We start from the raw sequence: 27,522 nt of genomic DNA on the forward strand, positions 1-27,522 counted from the left end.
TTGGCCATGATTGTGGTTAGCACCGACCGGTCTTTCAAACGATTCATTGCAGGCATAACGTAAATTCCATTCGCGCACAACAATACTTGTATTTGTGTCTGAGAATAGAATTTGAAATAAATGTGTTCTTGACTTAACTCAGAGAGAATCATTTCGTTTTTGCATCCGCATGTTTGAAAATAAACTCGTCTCTCTTTAATTGCTGTCAATCACAAATAACTTCCATTTCTTAGAAAGGAAAACTTGTTATTTGTTGACAGCTAACAATGTCATGTTTAGTGTCGATTTAACTACTCCACTTTTTGTTAATATCAAGCGAGGTCATTCCGAGGTCATCAAAATCTTTTTACCAAAATGTTTTGAAATATCGTCAAGACTTTGCGACTTTTAATTTTGTGACTATAATTGTCCCACAAATCTTCTGATTCGGTTCCCCTCTGTTGATACTATGCAACAAGAGTTACATTGTTCATCAGTGCGAGCAATAGTCTTTCTCTTTTTTTCATGCTTCAAGGTGTGTGACACTACAAAATGCTTCTACTCCATTTCCTCGACACTTTTTCCTACCTTCGGGTCATCTTCATCAACCACCATCTCTTTGCTTTTAGTATTTTTTCTCTTACCTCGTTTCTTGCCACTCTTATCCACGTCCATTTCATCGCCCTTCGTTCCTTTCTCTCGAAATTTTTCATTTTCTTTGATCAACGTTAGTTTGTGAACTTTAGGGACGTTTTGAAGGTATTTTCCCGGAACTTCCATTCCTAAAATTTCCGGAATCATGTAGACCTTGAGCCAGCCGACCAATGGCGTGTTTCCAGGGTGATAATGCGCTTGCTTGTGATAGAAAAGAATGCCGTCAATCTGAAATAGAACGCCATGTTAATCTCTGATGTACATTGAGACTGGATAACTAAAATCTGCTAGGAAAAAATGAAGCTAATGGCGGCCATGTTGAATGATCACAGAATAAAATCGTGTCTGCTATTGGGAGGATATCAAAAGTGCTTCTGCATGTTTCTAGCCGCTGGTGAAAAAGGAGAAACATTCCTAGATAACAGTTTACAAACCATCAATAGCCTCAGTTATTCTTTCTGTTTGAGGACTAATTTCGATCATATCAAAATTGACGCCAGTGCCAGTTTCTTTTTATTGTCTTTGCCCAGGACACTGGTGTCTTAAAAGGACTGGCACTGGTGCCTAAATCGGCTTCAATTGGCTTAAAAGATGCAAACCGAGTTCACTGGTTTGATATTCATAATCATCTGTATTCTACTACCAACCTGGTAATGTCGCTCGGAGGCAAGTGCGTCGAAAATCGATTGTCGATCACACGAACACGTCTCTGCTGCCACGAATTTATACTGTTGGAATGAAAGAGAACGTTTGTTCAGAGACTGGTAAAACAAGTATAGCTATTCCAAGAATTGAGATTCATATGGTGACGTCATCAGCGGGCAGTGGGGGACAGATTAAAACCATTGGGGCCCACCAAATAGGACGAAAAGTTCTCCACCAGATCCAGTCTTAAAGTTGTGCGTAAAAGGGAGAGGAGGAGGAGGGGAGGTGAATGGGGGTGGCAGGGAAGGGGGGGAAAAAGGGGAGGGGATGGGAGGGGGAATGAATAAATGAACGTTTTTTGTGCAGCAATTTCACATCGCATAATCGCATTTGACCATATTGATTGACAGCCAACAATAGGATCGTGCGTGAAAGGTAAAATTCCGAGATATATACCATAACGGAGACGCTTAGAATTTATTGAGCAAAATATTTTAATTTTATTTATATACAAGAAATTACTCGCTATTAGCTACGAATGCTCAAATCCATGTGCAAAACGGACTTGACCTCCACTTTAGCACAATCGTTTCACAATTCATTGAAGGTAAAGTACTAATTGAGGAGAAACTATGGCAGTGGGTCCTTTACAATGTGAGGTCAGATATACTTCCTCGTCTTCACCAAACAGCGACAATCTGATTTTGCGACGACGTTGGCCCGTCTCAGCTTTATATGTTGACAGAAAGTAACATCCTGCAACCAGCGTGAGGAAAATCACTTCTCCTGTGAGATGATTGAAGGCAACGCTGACACACGACTCATTATTTCCACCATACAACTCAAATTCTCGTATCAACTGCCCGTCTTTCTCGTAAACTAATACACGATGACCAGATTTCTTTACTGCGACGACTTGGTACTTACTGGTGACTGTTATCAGTGTAAAATTCCACAGTTGGGTTTGAAAACTCGACGTCTTCTTGATCCTTCCTTCGTCGTTCTCGAATAATGTAACCTCGTGAACGGATGAATCCTCACGTCGAATAGCCACAGCAAAACCACAAGGAGTCGAGTTCATTGAGTTGAAGCTGAACATTCCGACACACTCACCAAATTCATACGAGTCTTTTGATAATCCATTGGAATCCAGGGCAATCAATTCGCACGAAGGAGCACTTAGAAATGTTGGACTATCAGTATAAAAATCTCCGAAAGTGGACAAATAATACACATTATCGTCATTGTCAATCGCTAGCGGAATCTGTCCATGCAAAAAGGACATTTGGGAAAAACTCTTAACCTCTGACTCGCTCGTTATAATTTTCAACAAAAAAGGCGGTTCAACTTCACAGTGATTACTGGGATCTTTCAGAATGAGATGACCAACGCTGTTCACGCAAAAAGACCGAACGTCTAGAGTGCTAGCGTCAAATCGCTTTCCCAGGTCAAAAAAAGCTAAATTTGGAAACAGGAAGCCACAAATGCTTTGCATTTCCGCGAAAATGGTCTTGTCTGGAATCACAGGATTGTACATCCAGCTGTCAACTTGCAAACTTGGCCAGTCGAACAAAATTATAGGATCTTTAGAAAAACTCTTCAAAAAGTTTAGCACAACGAAATTGATTGTGGTTACAGAGAGAACAAGTTTGTGCCTTTTTTTCTTGTTGGGTTTTGACATTATCCCCCCTTTCAAATAATTGCGAAACGTTTCAACAAGGGACGATAAACCGTGAAGTTCTTCCAAGTACAATCTACAAGGCTGCTCTGCGAGGCTGGAATTTCTAAGGCTGAGGAGAATTCTGCTTTGGATGCGAAGTTTCGTAGCGAGAACTCGATCCTCAACGCTCAGAGCTTCGTTGTGGAATGCTTTGGTTGCTTCCGTGTTGGCATTCTTGAACGACTCCATGGCGGATAGGAAATGGTCGCTCGAATTGACCTTCATCTTATCGATAGCTTCTGTAAGTCCAGAAACTGCATCCACGTCAAGGTGTGAATCTTTTCTACTGGAAGAGGCTTGATCAAGCTTGCTTGTTTTGTCGTCTTGTTGAAGCGGAAGTGTTGGGGTGTTTGGTTCGTCTGGCACCAAAGCATATAATAATCGCAATCCTTCCTGAAGATTACTCGCACTGGTAAGAAGACTACTACGAGCCAGGCCAGCGAGTTTCGTTTTAATATCTTGAAGATTGCTCATAATTAAGCCACGAAGCTCCTGAGCATTTAAACCACCGTCTCTAATCTTCTCGCACAACAAACCTCGAGCTTTTTTCACAAACAAACCCAAGGTCATTTTTAATACAACATCTACCATCTTGTTAATTGTTTGGCTGTTCTCTGACCGTCGTATGAATATCGAATAAACGCGTTTCTATACTATAATATTATGAATTATTAACGTTTTATGAAATAACTGCTTCGTCAGCAGCTTCGAACACAAATAAAATGCCTTCATTCGCATGTGATCGATCATGTTACATGTGTCTACAATATCAAATGTATGTAAACAAATGAGTTCTTTTAAAAATTTACCAATGCGATTGCGATTTTCAGCTGTAGTAATTTATTCTGACTACCCCAAGATCCGCCACTGTTAGAACCAAACTTGATAACAGGGTGCCCTCTTCCCAACCCTCTCTCTCACCGCCAAGAGCATCTTGACCCGTCTTATATCATTGAGAAAACCGAGAAGAAATTTCATTGAATAAAACAAATAGTACAAAGTAGACCAAAACCGCGGGGTGTCTTAGCCATAACCTCTTTATTATCACATATATGTTTCACTTGTCATTTCACACAAAACTAAACAAGAACTAAACACGTAGCAAGAGGGAATCAAAATAAGACAAATTTCGGCAAAAGATGATTCAAAACAAAACGCTGGAGTGCTGAAGTGGCGGACGAGTTTTACATATTTTATATACAATGACTAGTTGCAGGAAAATAATCAAAATATTAACATTAAAAAGGGTTTAGGTGTACGTTCAATCTATGTTGGAGAACATATAGTTCACGTATTTTTTCAACTGTTTCTGGTCTGAATTGATTTGCTAAGATTTCCACTCGGGTTTAAGATATTTTAACCAGTTTCGAAATTACCTCACATCAAGGGAAGTGGCACATGTAAGGATTCAATCTCATCTATCCACAGGTATTGCCATATTAAATACACATTTACCACACTCGCTCTTGTAAACTACCTCCGAACCCTAGCAATCAAAGCATCTCACAGGCATCGGAAAGTCATAGATTTGATTCCTAATGCAAATAGACAAATCAAATTTAAATTTTTTTCAAAAAAATTTCCAAGTGTCTTAGAAGTTTAATTTACAAAAAATTTTGCCAAGTAGAAATAAACGGACAAAATGGGTTGGCCCTAATTGTGGTTAGCACCGACCGGTCTCTAAAACTATGCATTGCATAACGTAAATTCCATTCGCGTACAACAATACTTGTATTTGTGTCTGAGAATAGAATTTGAAATAAATGTGTTCTTGACTCAACTCAAAGAGAATCAAGTTGTTTTTGCTTCTGCATGTTTGAAAATAAACTCGTCTCTCTTTAGTTGCTGTCAATCACAAATAACTTCCATTTCTTAGAAAGGAAAACTTGTTGGTTGTTGACAGCTAACAATGTCATGTCTAGTGTCGATTTAACAACTTCACTTTTTTGTCAATATCAAGGGGTTGTCACTCCCAGGTCATCAAAATCTTTTAACCAAAATGTTTTGAAATATCGTCAAGACTTTGTGACTTGATTTTGTGACTATAATTGTTCCACAAATCGATTCGGTTCCCCTCTGTTAATGCCATCCAACAAGAGCTACATTGTTTATCAACGCAAGCAATAGTCTTTCTCTTGTCGTCATGCTTCAAGGTGGCTAACCCGACCAAGCGATTTATCCCTTACATTAATCCCTACGGCACACCACAAAATGCTTCTATTCCATTTCCTCGACACTTTTTCCTACCTTCGGGTCATCTTCATCAACGACCATCTCTTTGCTTTTGGTATTTTTTCTCTTACCTCGTTTCTTGCCACTCCTATCCACGTCCATTTCATCGCCCTTCGTTCCTTTCTCTCGAAATTTTTCATTTTCTTTTATCAACGTTAGTTTGTGAACTTTTGGGACGTTTTGAAGGTATTTTCCCGGAACTTCCATTCCTAATATTTCCGGAATCATGTAGACCTTCAGCCAGCCGACCAATGGCGTGTTTCCTGGGTGATAATGCGCTTGCTTGTGATAGAAAAGAATGCCGTCAATCTGAAATAGAACACCATGTTAATCTCTGATGTACATTGAGACTGAATAACTAAAATCTGCTAGGAAAATTGAAGCTAATGGCGACCATGTTGAATGATCACAGTAAAATCGTGTCTGCTATTGGGAAGATATCAAAAGTGCTTCTGCACTTTTGGGAGGAAAAACGTCCCTAGATGACAGTTTAAAATCATCAATAGCCTCTTATTCTTTTTGTTTGAGGATAATGACTAATTTCGATGATTTAAAATTGACACCAGTGCCAGTCTCTTTCTATTGCCTTTGCCGGTGTAATCATCGACCGTGAAGACAAAAAATAGAAAGGGACTGGCACTGGTGCCTAAATCGGCTTCAAATTGACTAAAAGTTTGATATTCATAATAATCTGTATTCTACTACCAACCTGGTAATGTCGCTCTGAGGCAAGTGCGTCGAAAATCGATTGTCGATCACACGAACACGTCTCTGCTGCCATGAATTTATACTGTTGGAATAAAGGAGAACGTTTGTTGAGAGACTGGTAAAACAAGTATAGTTGTTCCTAGAATTGAGATTCGTATGGTGACGTCATCAGCGGGCAGTGGGGGACAGATTAAAACCATTGGGTCCCACCAAATAGGACGAAAAGTTCTCCACCAGATCCAGTCTTAAAGTTGTGCGTAAAAGGGAGAGGAGGAGGAGGGGAGGTGAATGGGGTGGCAGGGAAGGGGGGAAGGAGGGGGAGGGGATGGGAGGGGGAATTAAAGCACGGAAGTGTAAGAATAAATGAACGTTTTTTGTGCAGCAATTTCACATCGCATAATCGCATTTGACCATATTGATTGAGAGCCAACAATATGATCGTGCCTGAAAGGTAAAATTCCGAGATACACACCATAACGGAGACGCTTAGAATTTATTGAACAAAATATTTTAATTTTATTTATATACAAGAAATTACTTGCTATTAGCTACGAATGCTCAAATCCATGTGCAAAACGGACTTGACTTCCACTTTAGCACAATCATTTCAAAATTCATTGAAGGTAAAGTACTAATTGAGGAGAAACAATGGCAATGGGTCCTTTACAATGGGAGGTCAGATGTACTTCCTCGTCTTCACCAAACAGCGACAATCTGACTTTGCGACGACGTTCGCTCGTCTCAGCTATATAATATGTTGACAGAAAGTAGCATTTTCTAACCAGCGTGATGAAAATCACATCTCCTGTGAGATGATTGAAGGCAACGCTGACACACGACTCATTTTTTCCACCATACAACTCAAACTCTGGTATCAGCTGCTGCCCGTCTTCCTCGAAAACTCGCACACGATGACCAGATTTCTCTACTGCGACGACTTGGCTTTTTCTGGTGACTGTTATCAGTGTAGAAGCCCACAGTTCGGCTTGAAAACTGGACGTTTTCTTGATCCTTCCTTTGTCGTTTCTGAATAATGTAACCTCGTGATTGGGTGAATCCCTACGTCGAATAGCCACAGCAAAACCAAGAGGAGTTGAGTTCATCGCAGGGCAACTGTCCTTGTCGTAAACTGACTTACAAAGTTGATACGAGTCTATTGGACATCTAGTTGAGTCCACAGCAATCAATTCGCACGAAAGAGCACTTTCAGTTTCATAATGATTATCTTTGTAAACGGACAAATAATACACATTATCATCAATGTCAATCGCTAGCGCAAACCTTTCATGCTTACAGTATGTTTGGGAAAAATGGTCAACCTTTGTCTTTGACTCGCTCGTTACACTTTTCACCAAAACAGGGGGTTCAAATTCAGCATTGTTCCTCGCTTTTTTCGCTGTTCACGCAAAAAGACCGAAAGTCTAGAGTGCTAGCGTCAAATGGATTTTCCAGGTCAAAAAAAGCTAAATTTGGAAACAGGAAACCACCAATGCTTTGCATTTCCGCGAAAATGGTCTTGTCTGAAATCACAGGATTGTACATCCAGCTGTCAACTTGCAAACTTGGCCAGTGGAACAAAATCATAGGATCTTTCGAAAATCTCTTCAAAAAGTTTAACACAACGAAATTGATTGTGGTTACAGAGAGAACAAGTTTGCGTCTCTTTTTCTTGTTTGGTATTGACATTATCCCCCCTTCCAAATAATTGCGAAACATTTCAACAAGAGACGATAAACCGTGAAGTTCTTCCAAGTACAATCTACAAGGCTGCTCTGCGAGGCTGGGATTTTCAAGGCTGAGGAGAATTCTGCTTTGGACGCGAAGTTTCGTAGCGAGAACTCGATCTTCAACGCTCAGAGCTTCGTTGTGGAAAGCTCTTGTTGCTTCCGTGTTGGCATTCTCAAACAACTTCATGGCGGATACGAAATGGTCGCTCGAATTGATCTTTATCTTATCGATCGCTTTTTTAAGTTCGAGTGCTGCATTTACGTTTAGGAGCGAATCTTCGCTGGACGAGACTCGCTCAAGTTTTCTGGCTCCATCAGGATTATCTTCGACTATGTTGTCGTCGTCTGGACGCGAAATGGTTGGGGTGTTTGGTTCGTCTAGCTCCAAAGCATCTAACAATCGCAATCCTTCCTGAAGATTACTCGCACTGGTAAGAAGACTACCACGAGCCAGACCAGCGAGTTTCGTTTGGATATCTTGAAGATTGCTCATAATTAAGCGACGAAGCTGCAGAGCATTTATACCACCCTCCTTAAGCTTCTCGCACAACAAACTTCGAGCTTTTTTCACAAACAAACCCAAGGTTATTTTCAACACAGCATCTACCATCTTGTTAATTGTTTGGCTGTTCCCTGACCGTCGTATGAATATCACAAGTACCGAGTGATAGAAGTAATAAACGCGATTCTATCAAGCTTATAAAGATTATATATATATATACAGGACTTTTCATGAACTGACATGCATATAATGTATCTATATAGCTAGCTATATCAAAGCTTCGACCGCGAATAAAGGCCTTTTCCAAACCATTCATGTAATACGCGATCAATATAGTTGTCTACAGCATAAAACAACGGAATATAAATTAAATAAATTACACTGGATACAAAAAGTCAATGTTAAAATTCAAAGGTTAGAACTGTCACAGCTATTGTGCATTACTGAATTTGCTTGCTCTCGTACTAGGTACGTATTTAACGTTTTCGTCGGTAAATCTTTTTTAAAAATGGAGAAAAGGCCAGCCATCTCCGACCCTTATTCGTCAAAAAATTGGAGGACGTATAGTTGACGAATGTTTCTCAACTGTTGCTGGCTTTCATGTATTTGTGTATAACTTGTATAATAGTACATATATGTGAAGAAATTTCGTTGAATACAACTAATAGTACAAAGTAGTCAGAAACCGCGGGGTTTCTTATTGTTCTGCTATATAGCTAACTTTATATCATTTAAATTATTACCATGCTAATCACTAATCAGTAATTTCCATACATTAAACTTATATCAACTAGTTAAAATCATTAATTCATTGTAAATAATTCATCTACTAATGTTTTTACTGCGATTAAATAAAAATTCATGCAAACTATATTTCTCTGAAATGAGGAATCCAGCCTAATGCCTTAGAACCAAACTTGATAACAGGGTTCCCTCTTCCCAACCCTCTCTCTCTCTCACCGCCACGAGCATCTTAACCTCTCTTATCATTGAATGTAAAGTACATACAGCGTCAATCTTGTGCTTTGGCGACGTTCGCCTGACTCAATCACGTAAGTGGACAAAAAGTACCAACTTCCAACACGCGTGACGAAAACTACTTCCTCCGTGAGATAATTAAAAGCGACACAAGACTCATCCTTTCCTCCATACAATTCAAACTTTCGCGCTATTTGACCATCTTTCTCATAGACACGAACGTGAAAACCACCCTCCTCTACCACGACTACTTGGTACTTATTGGTTACTGTGTAGAGTAAAGGCTCCCACGATATCTTGATTGCAAAGCTTGATGTGCGTTGGATTTTTCCTCCGTTATTCCGATAGAATGCCACTTCTCTAGCGGATGTGTTCCGATCGTCACTCACCAAAACAAATCCATCTCGGGTTGGAACAAGTGCTTCGTTAGACGGACATTCAGCAACATAAATACGGTTTGTTTCGACTTTTTTCGTATCAAAAGCAAACAGCGTGCAAGGTCCCCGGATTATCGATTCAGATCCTCGAGGAGGGCAATCGTTATCTGTTAACACATAGATATTATCGTAACTGTCAATTGCAATGAAAAACTGGTGTTGTGACCGGAATGGGTCGATAGTTTTCACATCATTCACTGCCATTTTCAAAAAAGAAACCTGCTCAGTTTCAAAATCTTTGGCACCCAAAAACAACTGTCCATCACTGTTCACGGCACCCGAGTTAATAAGACGCTTGCCAATCTTTCTATCGACGTTTTCAACCACGAATAGACCAGGTATTTCAATCCCGGCATTTTGTAGTTCCACACAAATATTTTTGTCTGGAATCAAAGGATTGTACACGCCTTTATTCAGATTCGGCCAGTCATATAAAGATATTGGAGCTTTGGTAAATTTTTTCAAAAAGTTGAACACAACCACGTTTATCGCAGACACAGAAAGGACAAGTTCGTGTTCTTTTCCCTGGTCCCATGACGGCAGCTTTCTACCTTTCAATTCATTGTAAAATATTTCCTCAATCGAAGATAAACCGTGTAGTTCCTCCAAGTACAATCTACAAGGCTGCTCTGCGAGGCTGGGATTTTCAAGGCTGAGGAGAATTCTGCTTTGGACGCGAAGTTTCGTAGCGAGAACTCGATCTTCAACGCTCAGAGCTTCGTTGTGGAATGCTTTGGTTGCTTCCGTGTTGGCATTCTCAAACAACTTCATGGCGGATACGAAATGATCGCTGAAATTGACCTTCATCTTATTGATAGCTTCTGTAAGTTCGCGAGCTGCATCTACGTCAAGCTGTGAATCTTTTCTGCTGGAAGAGGCCTGCCGAACATATCTGGCTGCCCTCGCGATTTTCCAATTTTTTGGAAGCAGACGTGTTAGGATATTTGGTTCGTCCAGCGCCAAAACATCTAATAATCGCAATCCTTCCTGAAGATTACTCGCACTGGTAAGAAGACTATTACGGGCCAGGCCAGCGAGTTTCGTTTTAATATCTTGAAGATCGCTCATAATTAAGCGACGAAGCTCCTGAGAGTTTAAACCACCGTCCTTAAGCTTCTCGCACAACAAACTTCGCGCTTCTTTCACAAACAAACCCAAGGTAATTTTTAATACAACATCTACCATCTTGTTAATTGTTTGGCTGTTCCCTGACCGTCGTATGAATATCACAAGTACCAAGTGATAAAAGTAGTAAACGCGATTCTATCAAGCTTATAAAGATTATATATATACAAGGCTTTTCATGAACTGACATGCATATAATGTATATAGCTAGCTATCAAATCTTCGATCGCGAATAAAGGCCTTTTTCAAACCATTCATGTATAATACGCGATCAATATACAGTTGTTGTCTACAGCATAAAACAACGGAATATATGTCCTTAAATAAATTACACTGGATACAAAGGATATAGAACTGTCGCAGCTATTGTGCATTACTGAATTTGCTTGCTGTCGTATACTAGTTGAGCATCTAACGTTTTCGTTAGCAAATCTTTTTTAAAAATGTAAATATGACCGCCAGACATTTCATTGGAAAAAGAAGTGAAACCGGAACCAGGGTATCTCAACTTCTCATTATTTTGTCATTAGTGGAGTTTGAGAATTGAGGTGGCGCTATGAAAATATAGTCAGACTTCTGCAGGTCATTTCACAGACGAAACTATAAGCCAAAACTAAACACACACCATGCATGCGAGTGTGTCAAAGTGCAAAGCAAATTCAGGATAAACAAGACACTCGGGAAGGCAATATATGATTCAAAACAAGACGCTAGAGTGCTGAAGACGAGAATAAGCTTTCAAAACAAACTGGCCAGTGAGAAGGTGTAGCCTCGTTCAATTCCTGCCAGATAACATTTTGTTCACGTATTTTATCAACTGTTCCTATAGTTGAATTCATTTGTTTATGATTTCCAGTCGTATGTAAGACTTTCTCATCCTCTCGAGATTATCTCAAATCGAGGAAAATGGCACAAGAACTCAAATGATTTACTTTATTTACTCACACGCACTACCACATAATTATAGATACGCATTTACCCCGCTCGACCTTGTCAGCTACCTCCGAACCTTATTCGTCAAAACATTGGAGGACGTATAGTTGACGAATGTTTCTCAACTGTTGCTGGCTTTCATATATTTGTGTATGACTTGTATAATAATAGTACATATATGTGAAGACATTTCGTTGAATACAACTAATAGTACAAAGTAGTCAAGAACCGCGGGGTTTCTTATTGTTTTGCTATATAGCTAGCTTTATATCATTTAAATTATTACTATACCAATCAATGCTAATCACCAATGAGTAATTTCCACACATTAAACTTATATAAACTAGTTAAATTCATTAATTCATTGTCAATAATTCATCTGTTAATGTTTTTACTGCGATTAAATAAAAATTCATGCAAACTATATTTCTCTGAAATGAGAAATCCAGCCTAATGCCTTAGAACCAAACTTGATAACATGCAGGGTTCCCTCTTCCCAACCCTCTCTCTCACCGCCACGAGCATCTTGACCTCTCTTATCATTGAATGTAAAGTACGTATTCATTAGAAACTAAGGCCATGGGTCCCTTATAGTGCGATGTTAGATGAGGTGATTTGAGCTTCCAATAGTATCTAATATCTTCGGAACTAATTTTACCAAACAGCGTCAATCTTGTGCTTAGGCGACGTTCGCCTGACTCAATCACGTAAGTGGACAAAAAGTACCAACTTCCAACACGCGTGACGAAAACTACTTCCTCCGTGAGATAATTAAAAGCGATGCTGACACAAGACTCATCCTTTCCTCCATACAATTCAAATTCTCGCGTTACCTGACCATCTTTCTCATAGACATGAACATGAAAACCACCCTCCTCTACCACGACTACTTGGTACTTATTGGTTACTGTGCAGAGTAAACGCTCCCACGATATCTTGATTGGAAAGCTTGATGTGCGTTGGGCTTTTCCTCCGTTGTTCCGATAGAATGCCACCTCTGCGGATGTTGCCTCATTGTAATTCACCAAAACAAACCCATCTGGGGTTGGAACAAGTGCCGATTTGTCACACGACCCACAGTTACCAACTTCAAAACGGTTAGTTTCGATCTCTTTCGAATCAAAAGCAAACAGCGTGCAAGGTATGGGTACTAACGAATCAGATCCTTCAGGAGGGCAATCGTTATCTGTTAACACATAGATATTATCGTAACTGTCAATCGCTACGAAAAACTGGTGTTGTGACTGGAATGGGTGGATTTTCACATCATTCACTGCTATTTTCAAAAAAGTAACCTGCCCAGTTCTAAAATCTTTGGTTCCCAAAAACAACTGTCCATCACTGTTCACGGTAACCGAATTAATATGCTGCTTGCTAATATTTCTATCGACGTTTTCAACCACGAATAGACCAGGTATTTTAATTTCGGAATTTTGTAATTCCACACAAATATTTTTGTCTGGAATCAAAGGATTGTATGCGCTTTTATTCAGATTCGGCCAGTCATATAAAGATATTGGAGCTTCGGTAAATTTTTTCAAAAAATTGAACACAACCACGTTAATCGCAGACACAGAAAGGACAAGTTCGTGTCGTTTTTCTTTGTTCAATAACGCCAGCATCCCACCTTCAAACTCGTTGTGAAATATTTCCACAATCGAAGATAAGCCATGTAGTTCCTCCAAGTACAATCTACAAGGCTCCTTTGCGAGGCTGGCATTTTCAAGGCTGAGGAGAATTCTGCTTTGGACGCGAAGTTTCGTAGCGAGAACTCGATCTTCAACGCTCAGAGCTTCGTTGTGGAATGCTTTGGTTGCTTCCGTGTTGGCATTCTTGAACGACTCCATGGCGGATAAGAAATGGTCGCTGGAATTTACCTTCATCTTATCGATAGCTTCTGTAAGTCCAGAGACTGCATCCACGTCAAGGTGTGAATCTTTTCTACAGGAAGAGCCTTGATCAAGCTTGCTTGTTTTGTCGTCTTGTTGAAGCGGAAGTGTTAGGGTGTTTGGTTCGTCTGGCACCGAAGCATCTAATAATCGCAATCCTTCCTGAAGATTACTCGCACTGGTAAGAAGATTACCACGAGCCAGGCCAGTGAGTTGCGTTTGGATATCTTGAAGATTGCTCATAATTAAGCGACGAAGCTCCTGAGAGTTTAAACCACCGTCTTTAAGCTTCTCGCACAACAAACTTCGAGCTTTTTTTACAAACAAACCCAAGGTAATTCTTAATACAACATCTACCATTTTGTTAATTGTTTGGCTGTTCCCTGACCGTCGTATGAATATCAAATAAACGCGTTTCTATTCTATATTGTGAATGTTAACTTAACTTATCTAGACGTTTTATGAAACAACTGCTTTGTCAGCAGCTTCGAACACAAATAAAATGCCTTCATTCGCATGTGATCGATCATGTTACATGTGTCTACAATATCAAACAATGTATGTAAACAAATATCTTAGCCATAACCTCTTTATTATCATATATATGTTATGAAGATTCTAATTTTCACTCGTCATTTCAAGAACTAAACACGTACCAAGAGGGAATCAAAATAAAACAAACTTCGGCAATGGATGATTCAAAACAAAACGCTGGAGTGCTGAAGTGGCGGACGAGACATATTTTATATACAACAAGACGCCTACTAGGCGTTATATGATCGCATCGTTCACAGCGGCGTAGCCAGCCCAGCTATGCAAATTTTGTGTCGTAAATGTTCTTAATAATAAAAATGAACAATATACCGAACTATAGTCGCATGTTGAAAGCAGGAGAAACACACAACAGCCCATTTCGAAACTGCTTGAAATCCTTTAGTGCAGGCTTACTCTGCTCGGCGTGTGCATTTACTTGTATGTGTAATGAGTGCAAAGATAAAGATAGCACTTGCTAGCATTTTGATCGCTTTATTGATTCTACTTTACTGCTTCGAAGTTCGAAGGTGAAACGAAATATGCCCAAAGTGAGCAACTTACCTGTGCGCAGGTTCCCGATTAGGGTGATATGGCCTGCAGCTAGCGACACTGGGGGTCGACCCGAGAGGAAAAAAATAATAAAAAAAAACCAAGCCGAAACTATAGATCGCTGTCGCTACGCGACGCGATCAACAAGACGCCTGTTCTGGCGTTTATAAAAACTCCGGCGCACGTGCCAATCTTCAATATAGAGCTTCTGAACATAAACAATACAGTTCATATTCGCATTTAGACGCCTTACGAACCTAAATGTTCGATCGCGAAATTCAGAAGCACATCGTACTTTAAAAAGTATAGAAGTTCAATTGTTCAAAAATGTAAATAAACCGCATGATACATTCACTTTGTCTTACACTTTGCCTTTGGAATTCGTGCTTATATAGTTATATACAAATTTTCAATCCTGTGCAAACTGCCACGTGTCAAGTGTCAACGCACCCATACACGGCCACATCTTGTTAAACGGCGAAATAGCAGCGATATTATTAAAATAGGACAAGAATCAACATGTATTAAATATATTCTTATCCCAATTCAATCTAAACTTAATCGAACAGCATGAAAAGAACGGTTTATTTGTTCCTCTTGGAGGAATTGCCGTATCATGCGAGCGAAATCGAATCGCGCATTGGAAAATTAGCCAAAGCTGTGCACCACAACTCTTGGGAGACAAGACTGGGACGTAGATAAATACGGTCACATACGCATTTAAAATTGCTAGTATATTTCGCGCCATTACAGACTTGCGACGACGAAAAATAATAATAAAACAAAAAAAAAACAAAAACAAAACAAAACCGAGGCGAATTTTCAACTCCGTCGCTGACGCCGGAGTAATGATTAGTTGCAGGAAAATAATCAAAATATTAACATTAAAAAGGGTTTAGGTGTACGTTCAATCCATGCCGGAGAACATATATAGTTAACGTATTTTTTTCAACTGTTCCTGGTTTGAATTGATTTGTTTACGATTCCCACTCGGATTTAAGACATTTTAACCAGTTTCGAAATTACCTCACATCGATCGAAATGCCACATGTAAGGATTCTAAAGCGCAAGTCGTCCATTGATTTATACCCTTATCTATCCACAGGTATTGCCATATTAAATACACATTTACCACACTCGGTCTTGTCAACCTTAGTACAATTAATGCATTTCACCGGCATCGGAAAGGCGTAGGTTTAATCCCTGTCAAAGGAGCTATATAATTCACTAATTCTTCGATTTGTAAATAAATCAATTCCTATTTTGAAATTAGAATAGTTATTTTAAATGAAACAGATTTGTTATTGAGGGAAAACTTTATATGGGATTGCTTCCCTGAAAGCGTTTGAAAGATTCATTCATTACTATTATTTTTAAAAAACCTTCAAATTATTCAGTATACAAATGAGTAAATTTAACACAGCAGAATTGTATCAACTAGCTAAAATCATTCATTCCTTGTCAATAATTCATCTGCTAAAGCTTTTACTGCTACTAAATGTGAAATCATTGTGTTGTTTGTATTCAATGCCTAATCAAGGTACTCCATGGGATAGACCACGTTCTACCGAGGTAAAACTGTTAAAAATGAGAGGTGAACAGGGGAAAGTGGGGATGAGAATGCAGCTGCGTTTTGTGACAGATCTAAAGCCTGAAAATACTTCTGCCTGAAAATACGACAAGATCTCATTATTTCTGACTTAGGCTATCACAAAACGGTGAAAACGCCGCATCAAACAGAGAAAAAGTGGTTTTTCACATGCAAAATATGAGATCAGTAACGGTAAGTTGAACTAATTTATCAGGGTTGCCAATTTCAAAAGAACCTAACATCCCCCCCCAACATCACTCCCTCACCACCCCCCCCCACCACTTTCCCCACCTCCACACGCATCTCAACCTTTTCATCATTGAATATAAAGTACGTATTCAGAAGAAACTATGGCCATGGGCCCCTCGCAATGCGATGTGAGACGAGGCGTTTTGTCCACGCAAATGGTAGGGTCTTCTGGTAGGAGGGAGGGTAAGGACATTCTTATCTTCTTGCCTTCGTTCTTGCGGCCAAACACTGTCAATCTCGTGCAATGGCGACGTTCGCCAGTCTCGGGGACATATGTTGACAGGTAGAAACCGGCTCCAACAGCCGTGACGAAAACCACTTCGCCCGTGAGGTGGTTAGATGCCATGGATACACAGCACTCGTTCTTTCCTCCATACAACTGAAATTCTCGTACCAACTGCCCGTCTTTCTCGTAAACACGAACGCTACAACCGCCCTCTTCAACTGCGATGACTTGCTCCTTATTGGTGAATGCAATCAGTAAATTCTCCCATAATTTGACTTGGAAAGTAGACGTGCGTTCGACTTTTCCCCCGCGATTTTCATAGAATTCCACATCACAGATGGACTTCATGTTGTAACGCACCATGACAAATCCATGTGGAGTTGGAGCGATTGCTTTGTTAGATTGACAGCAACCAACCTCACAACGGTAGATTTCATTGACTTCCGAGTCGAAAGCGAATAGCTCGCAGCAACGGGGTGCCACAGAAACAGCGCCAGAATGCGTACAATCTCTGTCCGTTAACAAATACATATTATCACCGCTGTCGATAGCCAGGAAAAGCAGGTGTTGTGTAGTAATCGTGACAGAAGTACTGTCGGTTTTAATAATATCCACCGTCTCGTTTGTTTGCGTTGTAATTTTTCCAACATCGACATTGCCTTGAGGATCCACGGTTCCCAAAATAAGATCTCCATCACTCTTTACGGCAAACCTTTTAACAGACTTGGCCAAATGCATTCCACCACAGAGGTCTTCAAAAACAACTAAGTGAGGCAATTCGATTCCAGCCCTTTGTAGTTCCACATGAATACTTCTGGCTGGAATAAGTGGATTGTATGTCCACTCACCACTACCCACCAGATTCGGCCAGTCGTACACAGTTATTGCACCGCTGGTAAATTTCTTCAAAAATTTGAACACGATAAAATTGATCAAAGACACAGAAAAGACGAGTTCCTGTCGTTTTTCATGGGTAAACAATGACAGCACCTTATCGTACCAGACTCCTCCTTCCAAGTGACTGCGAAACGTTGCAACAACGGACGATAAACGATGCAGTTCATCCAAGTACAATCTACACGACTCCCTTGCAAGGCTGGGGTTTTCCATACTGAGAAGAAATCTACTTTGGACACGAAGCTTTGTTGCCCAAACCTGATCTTCTAAGGTCAAGGCTTTGTTGTGAAATGCTTCAGTTGCCTTCGTGTTGGCTTTCTCAAACAAATTCATAGCGGCTTTGAAGTGGTCGTTTGAATTCATCTTTTTAATCTCCTCCGTAAGTTCGAGTGCTGAATCTACGTCGATGAGCGAATCTCTGCCGCTGTACGAAGCTTGTGGAAGATTACTGGATGCGTTCGAATGTTTCATCGCTTTGTTGTCTTCTCGAGACGGAGGAAGTGTCGAAGTGTCTTGCTGCTGGTCGAGCAAAGCATTTAAATATCCCAATCCTTCCTGAAGATTACTCGCACTGGTCAGCAGATCTTTACGAGCGAAGTCGTCAAATTTCTTTTTCAAATCTTCAAGTCTGTTGATTAACGAACTACGAAGCTTCTGTGCGCTTAAACTGCCGTCCTCCAAGGACTTACAGAAAGCGCTTCGGGATTTTTTTACAAACAAACCCCACGTCAGTTTCAATACAAGGTCGACAGACATCTCGCCTTGCCGACTCAGTTAACACTTGGTTATAGGCGATTCGTCGTTAACACTTTATTAGGCAATCATTATTATTATATTTACCCGACAATAACGATTGTAAATGTCGTATAATACAACTACATGATATAAACTCACGAGAGTGAGTCGCAATTGTTGACCTCGTATCAATACGTCAAAGATTTCGCCAGCATAAATTCTTTGTAATGCTTGACATCACTGTCGAATTAATATTGTAATTCTATGTAAAAAACCCAATCCACACGATACATCCGGTGTCGAAAATATATGCTAGGACCTTATAAAATCCTAGTTCAATTCACAACCGCAATATTAAAAATATACTGCATGTAATGTTTCCAAGAATGATGAAAACTTCGCCTAGAAAAGCATCCTTTTACCTCATCCGAAGCGGCCAAACTAGTGGTTTCATTCAGTGGCCGGAGATCTTATTCAGAATACGAAGTGTTCCTGCGAGTGTGTTTACTGTTTACACATCGAATTGCGAATAAGCTGCAGTCGACACTAAATGCTTCAGAATGCTTACCGCTACGATTCCCACACATCGACTGTGCTTCTTAGCCTGTTCTTAGTAAATAAGAATATACTAAACTCGTTTCTTCGGTTACACAATATATTTTTAATTCAAAGCCAGCGATTTGGGAACATTTTCTCATGAACATAACAATGCAAAGGGCCATGCAACATATCACGTTACACATAGAAATAAATTACGAAGAAATGAAAGCAATTCATTGAACATATGATATATTGGGCTACAATTACTCGTGCGGGTGATTATGGGATTATGACAGGAATAGATATTAAGCATAATGACGTATCAAGCCGTGATTCAAAATTCAAACCTCAAAATTTCCCGCCGTGACTATTAAGACCAGAATTCCCTGCAGGTGTCACGGCTTGTTACGTCATTATGCATAGGGGATATTGTTAAAATTACACGGAATTGGTCGCAAACTCTCGTATAAACAACTCAAATTCACAGCTGTCGCAAGTCCCTACCGCCGAGACAGTTTTTGCATTGCAAATCAAATGGAGAACGCCAATGTTTATTAACTGTGTATGATTTGGTCGCGTTTATACGACGACAAACGTATTAAGTATAACCAGGATTATATTGTGAACGTCCTAGTATTTATTGAACAATCATTAAATTTCTAAATCCTTAAATTGTTTCATTTGTTTGCATAAGGTAATAATTAAGATTCATTGAAGGCAACTTTGCCCTCGAGGCACTCTGTCTTTAGCCACTGATATCTAAATACTAACTGAATGCAACCTATATGCTATTGAATGTAAAGTACGTATTCAGAAGAAACTAAGGCCATCGATCCCTTACAGTGCGATGTAAGACGGGGGGGCGTTTTCCCATCATCGCTTTTGCCAAAGACTGTCAATCTTGTGCAGTGATGACGTTTGCCAGTCTCGGGGGCATATGTTGACAAGTGGTAGTACCCACTCCGAGGACACGTGACGAAAACCACCTCCTTCGTGAGATGATTGAATGCTATGGAAACACATGGGTCATTCTTTCCTCCAGCTAATTCAAATTCTCGTACCAACTTCCCGTCTTTCTCGTAAACACGAACGGTACAACCGCCCTCCTCAACCGCGATGACTTGATACTTGTTGGTGACTGCAACCAGTAAACTCTCCCATAATTTGGCTTGAAATGTAGACGTGCGTTCGACTTTTCCCTCGCGATTTTCATAGAATTCCACTTCACAATTGGAATGGTCCATATCGTAAAGAACCACAACAAATCCATCTGGAGTTGAGGCGATTGCTTTGTTATCCCGACAGGAACCAACCTCACAACAGTTGGTTTCATCCCCATTTGAATCGAAAGCGAATAGCTCGCAGTAACGGGGTGCTACAGAAACAGCTCCAGAATGCGTACAATCTCTGTCCGTTAACAAATACATATTATCACCGCTGTCGATAGCCAGAAGAAGAAGGTGTTGTGATGTAATGTTGGCAGAGGCATCATCAGTTTCGATGACATTCATTGTATTATCTGTCTGCATTGTAACTTTCTTCAGAACGACATGACAATCAGCATCCACGGTTCCTAAAACAAGATCTCCATCGCTCTTTACGGCAAACCTTTTAACAGACTTGGCTAAATGCATTCCCCCACAGAGGTCTTCTAAAACAACTAAGTGAGGCAATTCGATTCCAGCGCTTTTCAGTTCAACGTTAACACTTCTGGCTGGAATAAGTGGATTGTATGTCCAACCACCATTACCCACCAGATTCGGCCAGTCGTACACAGTTATTGGACCGCTGGTGAATCTCTTCAAAAACTTGAACACGGTAATATTAATCAAAGACACAGAAAAGACGAGTTCCTGTGGTTTTTCATGGGTAAAAAATGACAGCACCTTATCATAGACTCTTCCTTCCAAGTGACTGCGAAACGTTGCAACAACGGACGGTAAACGATGTAGTTGTTCCAAGTACACTCTACACGACTCACTTGCGAGGCTGGGATCTTCAAGACTGAGCAGTAATCGGCTCTGGACACGAAGCTTTGTAGCGAGAACCCGATCTTCTAAGCTCAGACCTTCGTTGTTGAATGCATCGGTTGCCTTCGTGTTGGCATTCTTGAACAACTCCATGGCAGAAATGAAACGTACGCCCGATCTCCTCTTCATTTCATTTACCTCTTCCAAGAGTTTTTCGCGAGATTCTGCATTATTACAAAACAGCGAATCGTTGCCAATACGTAAATTATATAGGATGCCAAATCCTTCCTCAATATTGCTTGCACTAGCGAGGAGATTGCCACGAGCAAGAGATTTAATATACTGAAGATCGCTCATAATTAGCTCACGAAATTGCTGAGCATTTAAACCACCGTCCTTTAACATCTCGCTCAACAAACTTCGAGCTTTTTTCACAAACCAACCGAAGGTAATTTTTAATACAACATCTAGCATAGCAGACATTTTTACTTTTCACGCTTCGTTGAAGTCAACAATCGTCTGAATAGATACGATACGAGAAGCGTATTTACTTCAATATGCCCTCGACTAACGGTCATATATCTTTCTGTCTCAGCCGATGTAATATTAGATGTAATATCTGCGTATCGAACTTCGCTAAGATGCGAATATGACGGTAGAAACGTTTTGCAAATGTTACAGTATAAATAATACAAAGTGTTCCACTTCCGCTTCTGCATGCAATGTTTGTCCATTTCCTGTAATAATTAACCGGCAACTACGGGAGCGATCATAGAAGCTAAGCTATGCTTTAGCTCGAGTCGTCAAAATTGTTTCCATTATTCCCGTTTTTAAAGTGACACGTAATAAAACAGCACAAAATTAACAATAATCATAATGGGTAATATGTTAAATACAGCTGAAACCAACACGCGCTTTTGTGACTACGATGAGCAACACAACCGGAAGTTAACTAGCTTGCATGAACAATTAGCATTTTTGAACAAACAGCACTCCACTCAATGTATCAAGATTTCCATCCAAAGCCTCGTTTACACTACACTTGATTTATTGGCACGACACGGCTGAAATGGGTACCCGACTGTAGTGTAAAGGGTTTAAGGGTCTTCATCACTTCGAGAGGAAAACATACACGTCCCAAACTCAAGCCAGGAAAAGTTGGGAAAATGTATCAACCTTGACTCAATTTTAATTTCGACCCACTTTATCATTAGCTAGGTTAGGATTTGACTATTAAGAGAAGATATTTTTATATGTCGCGCAACATATGCACAAAACCTCTGTTATTTTCATGCAACACTACTAAAATTTACTACCAACATTAAAAGTGTTTTGAAAACCTGAAAAGCATCTACAAAGTATATTTACTGTATAATCTCAAAATATTGTGAAAATGAAAAGATTTCTCAGGATACGCCGAGAAGAAAATGACAGTTGAACCGAAGCTGCTTTTGTATTCATCTCAGTGATAATGGCGTTGACGTTTTTATCTTTATAACATTGTTGATAGCCGCATTATATTTTGAAAAGTGGTGTGTGCGTTATGTACATTATTAGTGGATTTCATTGGGCATTTTGATCAGCTATAAAAGTGGTGGTCAACCTGGTGGAGATGTTTTCCGATCATAATGAAAGAAGTGATCTATTGATACGAAATTGCACATATCTTCAACCAAGCACAAAGCCAACAGATACAGTGAAGAACTGACTGTGACTACGACGTCACATTTAAATAAAGGTATTCATAAACAAAGTATATTTATAAAGACATTTATACACAAACTATTTACTCGTTTGTATCCATCAAAAGAGAAAAATTGCAGTGAAAATCGCAGTGAAAAAATTGCAAGCATGGAGCAATCATAACAGACGATATGAAATCATAGATCAGCACTCACCGGATTCTGTTTGCTTTCCTTGGCCAGTTCTGGCTGTTCACCAAGCTTTGTATTCGACCAATAAAATCTGAATTCTGTCTAAAAAGCAATTTATATAAATTAAAATAAGAGAGATGACCAATTTTCATTTGTAGAAAATGTATTTCCCTAGCCTTAAAGATCGTTTACACTTGCAATTTTTGCTGCGATTTACTACTGCGATTTTTCTTCTTTTGATAAATGTGAACGAGTGAATTAGTTACTGATGTTCAAATAAGAGCTCGCATGCATTAGAGCATTCGTAACTAATTACTCGTTCACATCTATCAAAAGAAGAAAATACTAAGAACTTTCAGTAGCATTTTAGCAGCTCCCTCGATCTACCCCTATGAGAGTTAGACATACTGACCTCGCTATCGTAAACTGGATGACCACGCCAACACATCACATCGAGGATAAAGAATGTTCGATGTAGTTCGCTGTATACACAATCCAGGAGCGTGTAGTCTAAAAATTCCAGGTTGAAATTAAAAACGCGAAATTCATGCAGTGAGGGGCAAGATGACAGTATGGCCAGGGTTGTTACGTCATATAATGCCCGTGGGGGGGGGAAGGGTCGGGCGAGTAGCTAACCTAGTCACCCAGATGATATGAAAACGCGGAAGAAATTGGGACAAGTTGCCAAATAAAAATGTTAGGTTATCTTACGTTTAAACAACATAATATTTCTTGAAATACACTTTATCTTGGTTATAAATTTGAATGTCAGAGCTACTCAATATTGTCATAAACATATGATAACAAAAAAATCACAGAAGAATAACGGAAGATATAATAGATGAAACAAATCCTGCAGAATTGACCCCTATTTCGACAACTCTTCTGACAGCTGACTGGCTAAAATACGTGCGTGAAATCACCTAGGTGTTTTATTAAGAATGTAATTTCTTCCCGGCTAAGGGGAAATATTGCTATCATTACCTGAAGGTTTACCAGAGTCTCGACAACCACCAGGAAGCAGAGATTGAAATCTGTTTAAGCTGTACCCACTCTTAGTGTAACACGTTGTTCTACCCTGAAAATAAACAAAAAGATCATGACTCTTGTTTTCTGTATCGTTTCATGCAGTATGGAAAACTTTTGCTCTCTTTCTGAACACAGTTCTCAGGACATGTCGCAGCTCTCGGTAGCTTTCGTCCTATTGGATAATGCCTTTCTATGCTTTCTAAAGAACGAAGCTATGCTATTGGTTGAAACAGAAATGTATTGTAAAGTTCAGCCAATGAGAATCATTCTTGCGAGGAGCTGCGACACTACCCACACTTCTGAAGGTCTTTGTACTCACCCTGGAAGCTACAATTAGGCATCTTTTTCCGATAGGCGATATAACCATAGTCCATTCATTGTCGAAGTTCTCGGGAAGGTCCACGAGCCATTCTGACATCATCAACTGGTTCTTGAAGGGATTCTTCGCTCTTTTTAAATTTGTGGATTTCTTCTGAAAACATAAGAATGGACGATGCATGATGATGCCAGCTATAAATTTTAATTTACATGAAACGAACACAAGAATATACTAAGGCAATAGTCACAGCTTCAAAGGACATAAAAAACTAGCAAGTTCGGTTGGGAAATGCTGTAAAATGAGGAATGAAAATAGAGCATGGACTTGTATCAAGCAAGGGGGGAACACTTTGAACTCAAAATAGTTACTTACTAAATGCGATCTGCGCAAAATTATACTTTGCTCATTTTACTGAAAACATTGCATTGATATTGGAAAATATTTTCGCGCTACTGACCTTCGTTTGGGCGTCTTCCACCTCCATGTCATCTTCTTCTTCGACCAATCTTCGAGCGTAGTTGACACGGTCACTTCGACGGCTAAAATGCATGGAAATCATTTGAGAAACAATCAACTATGTTTAGTAGCTGTCTCAATAAAATGTAAATACTACAGCAGGTAATATACCAGGGCCTTTTACCAGCAGGGGCAAGGGGGAAAAGATGGCTTTCAATCTAAAGTATCGCATTGTAATAAATTTGTTATATAAATCTGCAATATTGTGATGTTGCTACTCTGAGTCAACAACCGGGTAAGCAACATCACAATATTCATTCAGATATACACCTGATTCTTTGCACTATTACTAAATCTGCAATGTTTAAAACCAACTGCAGCGAAGCTTCAAGAAAAACGCAATTGTTCGTTGAAACCTTAAGACACTTAAATTATCTCACACACGAAACCCAACACTATGGCTGGAAAACGCATCTAAGAATAAATAAATCTGCAATATTTGGTCTCAAAAAATATCACATGTGAAAATGTGGACTGATATAGTCCGACATGGTGCAGTTATTTCTACTGCGCGCGGAATACAAAGTCTAGTGAACATTATTTACGGCGCTGCTTTCCTCGTTTTTTTTTAATATTTCGCAACCAAACTTTGTGATTTCACTCGTTTTAAGAAACTCTTTCCAGCACATGTGTTTCACTTTTTATGGCAAAAATCCGAACATTTTGTTCAAAGCTCTAATTCTATCAACCGGCCTGCTGGAATCGCTATTATATAAGAAATAATATAAAGTAAACTATTATTAACGCCCGCTGCAATGCTGCAGACTCGCATTTAATAAATTTGGCGGGATTTCGTTGAAAACTGTTGTCGAAAAAGGCCGATGAACAACAAACGGAGAAAAAAATGTCAAAAATATCATGAAAAAGGTACTTTACTCATGCAAAGCGTTATGGCTGTGTGGAGGTAGAACTTGTTTATGGAAATAGCGTGGATTATCTTGTTCCATTGCGCCTCGAACAAATTTTCAATATCAAATTTTCCGACAGGCGAGAGTCGAATACAATTCCATTTTATTCGTCGAAGAAAAAACCCCCACAAAGGTTTAAAGCAATCTCTCAAAGGTCGATGAAGATTGAGATTTACGCGTAAGTGTTTAAGCGAATTGTAAACTATATTAATGATTTCCCATTGCATATTCATTAAACAACAATCTGTTTTGTATATTATTGTATAATGAGGCTAAAATTGATACCATTTTCTAAATTAACAGTATCAATTTGGCTGTGTAATGTGCCACATTATACAAAATTGGAAACATCACAGGGTTATATTTCTCTTTGTTATTTTATAACTTTTTCCAACAAAACTATGAAATTTGAAATATTTTCTGATGTTTTTACAACTAAAATTAGGTAAATTATTGTTTTCATTGATTTCCCCAGATCAAAATGTCATTTGATATGCAATGGGTCTATTAACTTCAGTCTCTTTTGTAGATAGAATTATTGTAGATAGTCCTGGCTATAATATAATACAAATTTTATACTATTTGCTCTTATCATATACAGCTGATAACCAACTCGGCTTGGCCCCATTGGCCATCAGCTTATTATAGGTCCCGTCTTGGCATAAGTGTTAAACATATACCTCCAATTTTCATTTCACTGACCTTTTTTGTTCCTCAAGTATTCGCCTTCTCCTTGTCTCCTGGTCGGGGACATTGCTTGGTTTTATTTTGTACTCTGACAATCTAAAATGTAGTTACTGAAATGTTAAAACATCTGCAGATGCTTTTGACATGTCACTGTCACTCCACAGTAAAGTTATCAAGGGTAACATGTCACATTTGCATATTCTAAAATATATAGTTCGACAAAGTTAAGCATAAACAAAGGCACTGAATATGGCTATATAATATCTAGAAAGTTTAGAACTTTCAAATAACTTTTGGCTATTCTTTATAACCTTGGATGAGGACTTGATGTATCATTGGGATTGTTGGAAATCTGAAATGAGGCTGCCAATGATTCACTTAATTCTTCCATAATTTAGCACTAAAAATAAGATGAAGATGTTAGCTGGAAATGCATTTCTCAAACACATAAACTCTCTTACTCAAATGCCAGGCAATTTCTACTAGCTGGCACATGCACAGTGCCAGCATGGTCAGTGACGCTGGCCAACAGAATACTATACATTCTACCAACATAGACAAATAACAAATGCATATTTAATTTTGCATTATCTTCCAAATTGAAATCCGAATTAAAATCAGGCCGTATGACTGCTTGAATTATTAGGTAAGTAAAAATTGGAAACTTAAAGCTATAAATGCTGTCACTAAGTTTTTACAGTACTCTTTATACTTCGTACGTTGTTAGTATGATCTTTAAAAGTATAAACATGGATTCGGTCCCTAGCACAGATTAGACAGTGAAAGAGTTTTCTAGAGCCTGTTGTGACGAAGTACTGGTGTACTAAAAAATTGTACAATTCAGTACAATGACAATATTGAATATTCTAGACTCTAGCCTAGTATTTCAAATGTAGAATAGCGTATAGCTAAAGACAACAAGCAAAATACTTATTATACCAGGTAAGTGATAGATGTTTCAACATCAGAATCAGGCATTGCTCTCTGGCATAAACAACTCGATTCAAGCCGGCGTTCTTAAAAAATTGTATTTTCGCGCCGCCATGTTGAAAATTAAGCTGGGGTCCAGGCCATCGGCGCGATCGATCGTAGAACCAGTCATCTCCTGGAAGGAAAAATTACTCAGAGATAAAAATTCGGCATTTTCGTATTCCAGATTCAGCGTTCTGATTGGTAAGATGTGCCACTGATCTCTACGTATGTATACAAAGAGGCATCTCAATCGATTAACTATTGTTTTATGCGTTTTGCGCATGTGAAGCACGACTATTGAAACAAACAAACTTTTGTTGTCTCAGGGCAATATGTTTCGCATATTTCTATGTCCGTTGAATAATAAGATCTGTAAGAAAATTCAACGGTATATTTA

General features: G+C 39.3%; 3 protein-coding genes across 6 annotated transcripts; all 3 read right to left on the minus strand.

Annotated features, from left to right (window-relative positions):
* Window positions 1-124: 124 nt before the first annotated feature.
* On the minus strand, window positions 125-27,247 carry LOC114534550 (snurportin-1-like). 4 transcript variants are annotated; one of them, XM_028556012.1, is made up of 10 exons: window positions 27,093-27,247; window positions 26,465-26,553; window positions 26,169-26,249; window positions 24,500-24,581; window positions 24,043-24,195; window positions 23,679-23,772; window positions 23,107-23,204; window positions 22,719-22,796; window positions 1,281-1,361; window positions 125-861 (listed from the first exon to the last, which is right to left on the minus strand). In XM_028556012.1, the coding sequence occupies exons 2-10, from the start codon at window positions 26,542-26,544 to the stop codon at window positions 538-540; spliced, it is 1,071 nt and encodes a 356-aa protein (XP_028411813.1). In that variant the 5' UTR covers window positions 26,545-26,553; window positions 27,093-27,247; the 3' UTR covers window positions 125-537. The 4 variants fall into 4 exon arrangements, with proteins under 4 accessions (XP_028411813.1, XP_028411814.1, XP_028411811.1 ...); XM_028556013.1 differs by lacking the exons at window positions 125-861; window positions 1,281-1,361 and adding exons at window positions 4,157-5,539; window positions 5,940-6,020 and having other exon boundaries at window positions 24,043-24,192; XM_028556010.1 differs by lacking the exons at window positions 125-861; window positions 1,281-1,361 and adding exons at window positions 4,157-5,539; window positions 5,940-6,020.
* On the minus strand, window positions 11,498-14,039 carry LOC114534548. The gene has a single exon (XM_028556008.1). The coding sequence runs from the start codon at window positions 13,887-13,889 to the stop codon at window positions 12,180-12,182; it is 1,710 nt and encodes a 569-aa protein (XP_028411809.1). The 5' UTR covers window positions 13,890-14,039; the 3' UTR covers window positions 11,498-12,179.
* Window positions 16,481-18,626, minus strand: LOC114534547. Its single transcript, XM_028556006.1, has one exon. The coding sequence runs from the start codon at window positions 18,329-18,331 to the stop codon at window positions 16,520-16,522; it is 1,812 nt and encodes a 603-aa protein (XP_028411807.1). The 5' UTR covers window positions 18,332-18,626; the 3' UTR covers window positions 16,481-16,519.
* Window positions 27,248-27,522: the final 275 nt, after the last annotated feature.

Source organism: Dendronephthya gigantea, unplaced genomic scaffold (assembly GCF_004324835.1).
Source record: "Dendronephthya gigantea isolate DGI-Jeju-01 unplaced genomic scaffold, DenGig_1.0 000102F, whole genome shotgun sequence".
Taxonomy (NCBI): domain Eukaryota; kingdom Metazoa; phylum Cnidaria; class Anthozoa; order Malacalcyonacea; family Nephtheidae; genus Dendronephthya; species Dendronephthya gigantea.

What these genes read in the sequence shown, in the direction of transcription:
- LOC114534550 (XM_028556012.1), bottom strand. Translation starts at nt 26,544, where the DNA reads ATGGAAGAATTAAGTGAATCATTGGCAGCCTCATTTCAGATTTCCAAC. An exon ending in GCCTAATTGTAGCTTCCAGG is followed by an intron (nt 23,773 to 24,042) that starts GTGAGTACAAAG and finishes GTTTATTTTCAG; the next exon opens with GGTAGAACAACGTGTTACAC. An exon ending in AGGAAAGCAAACAGAATCCG is followed by an intron (nt 1,362 to 22,718) that starts GTGAGTGCTGAT and finishes TCATTCCAACAG; the next exon opens with TATAAATTCGTGGCAGCAGA.
- LOC114534547 (XM_028556006.1), bottom strand. Translation starts at nt 18,331, where the DNA reads ATGTCTGTCGACCTTGTATTGAAACTGACGTGGGGTTTGTTTGTAAAA.
- LOC114534548 (XM_028556008.1), bottom strand. Translation starts at nt 13,889, where the DNA reads ATGGTAGATGTTGTATTAAGAATTACCTTGGGTTTGTTTGTAAAAAAA.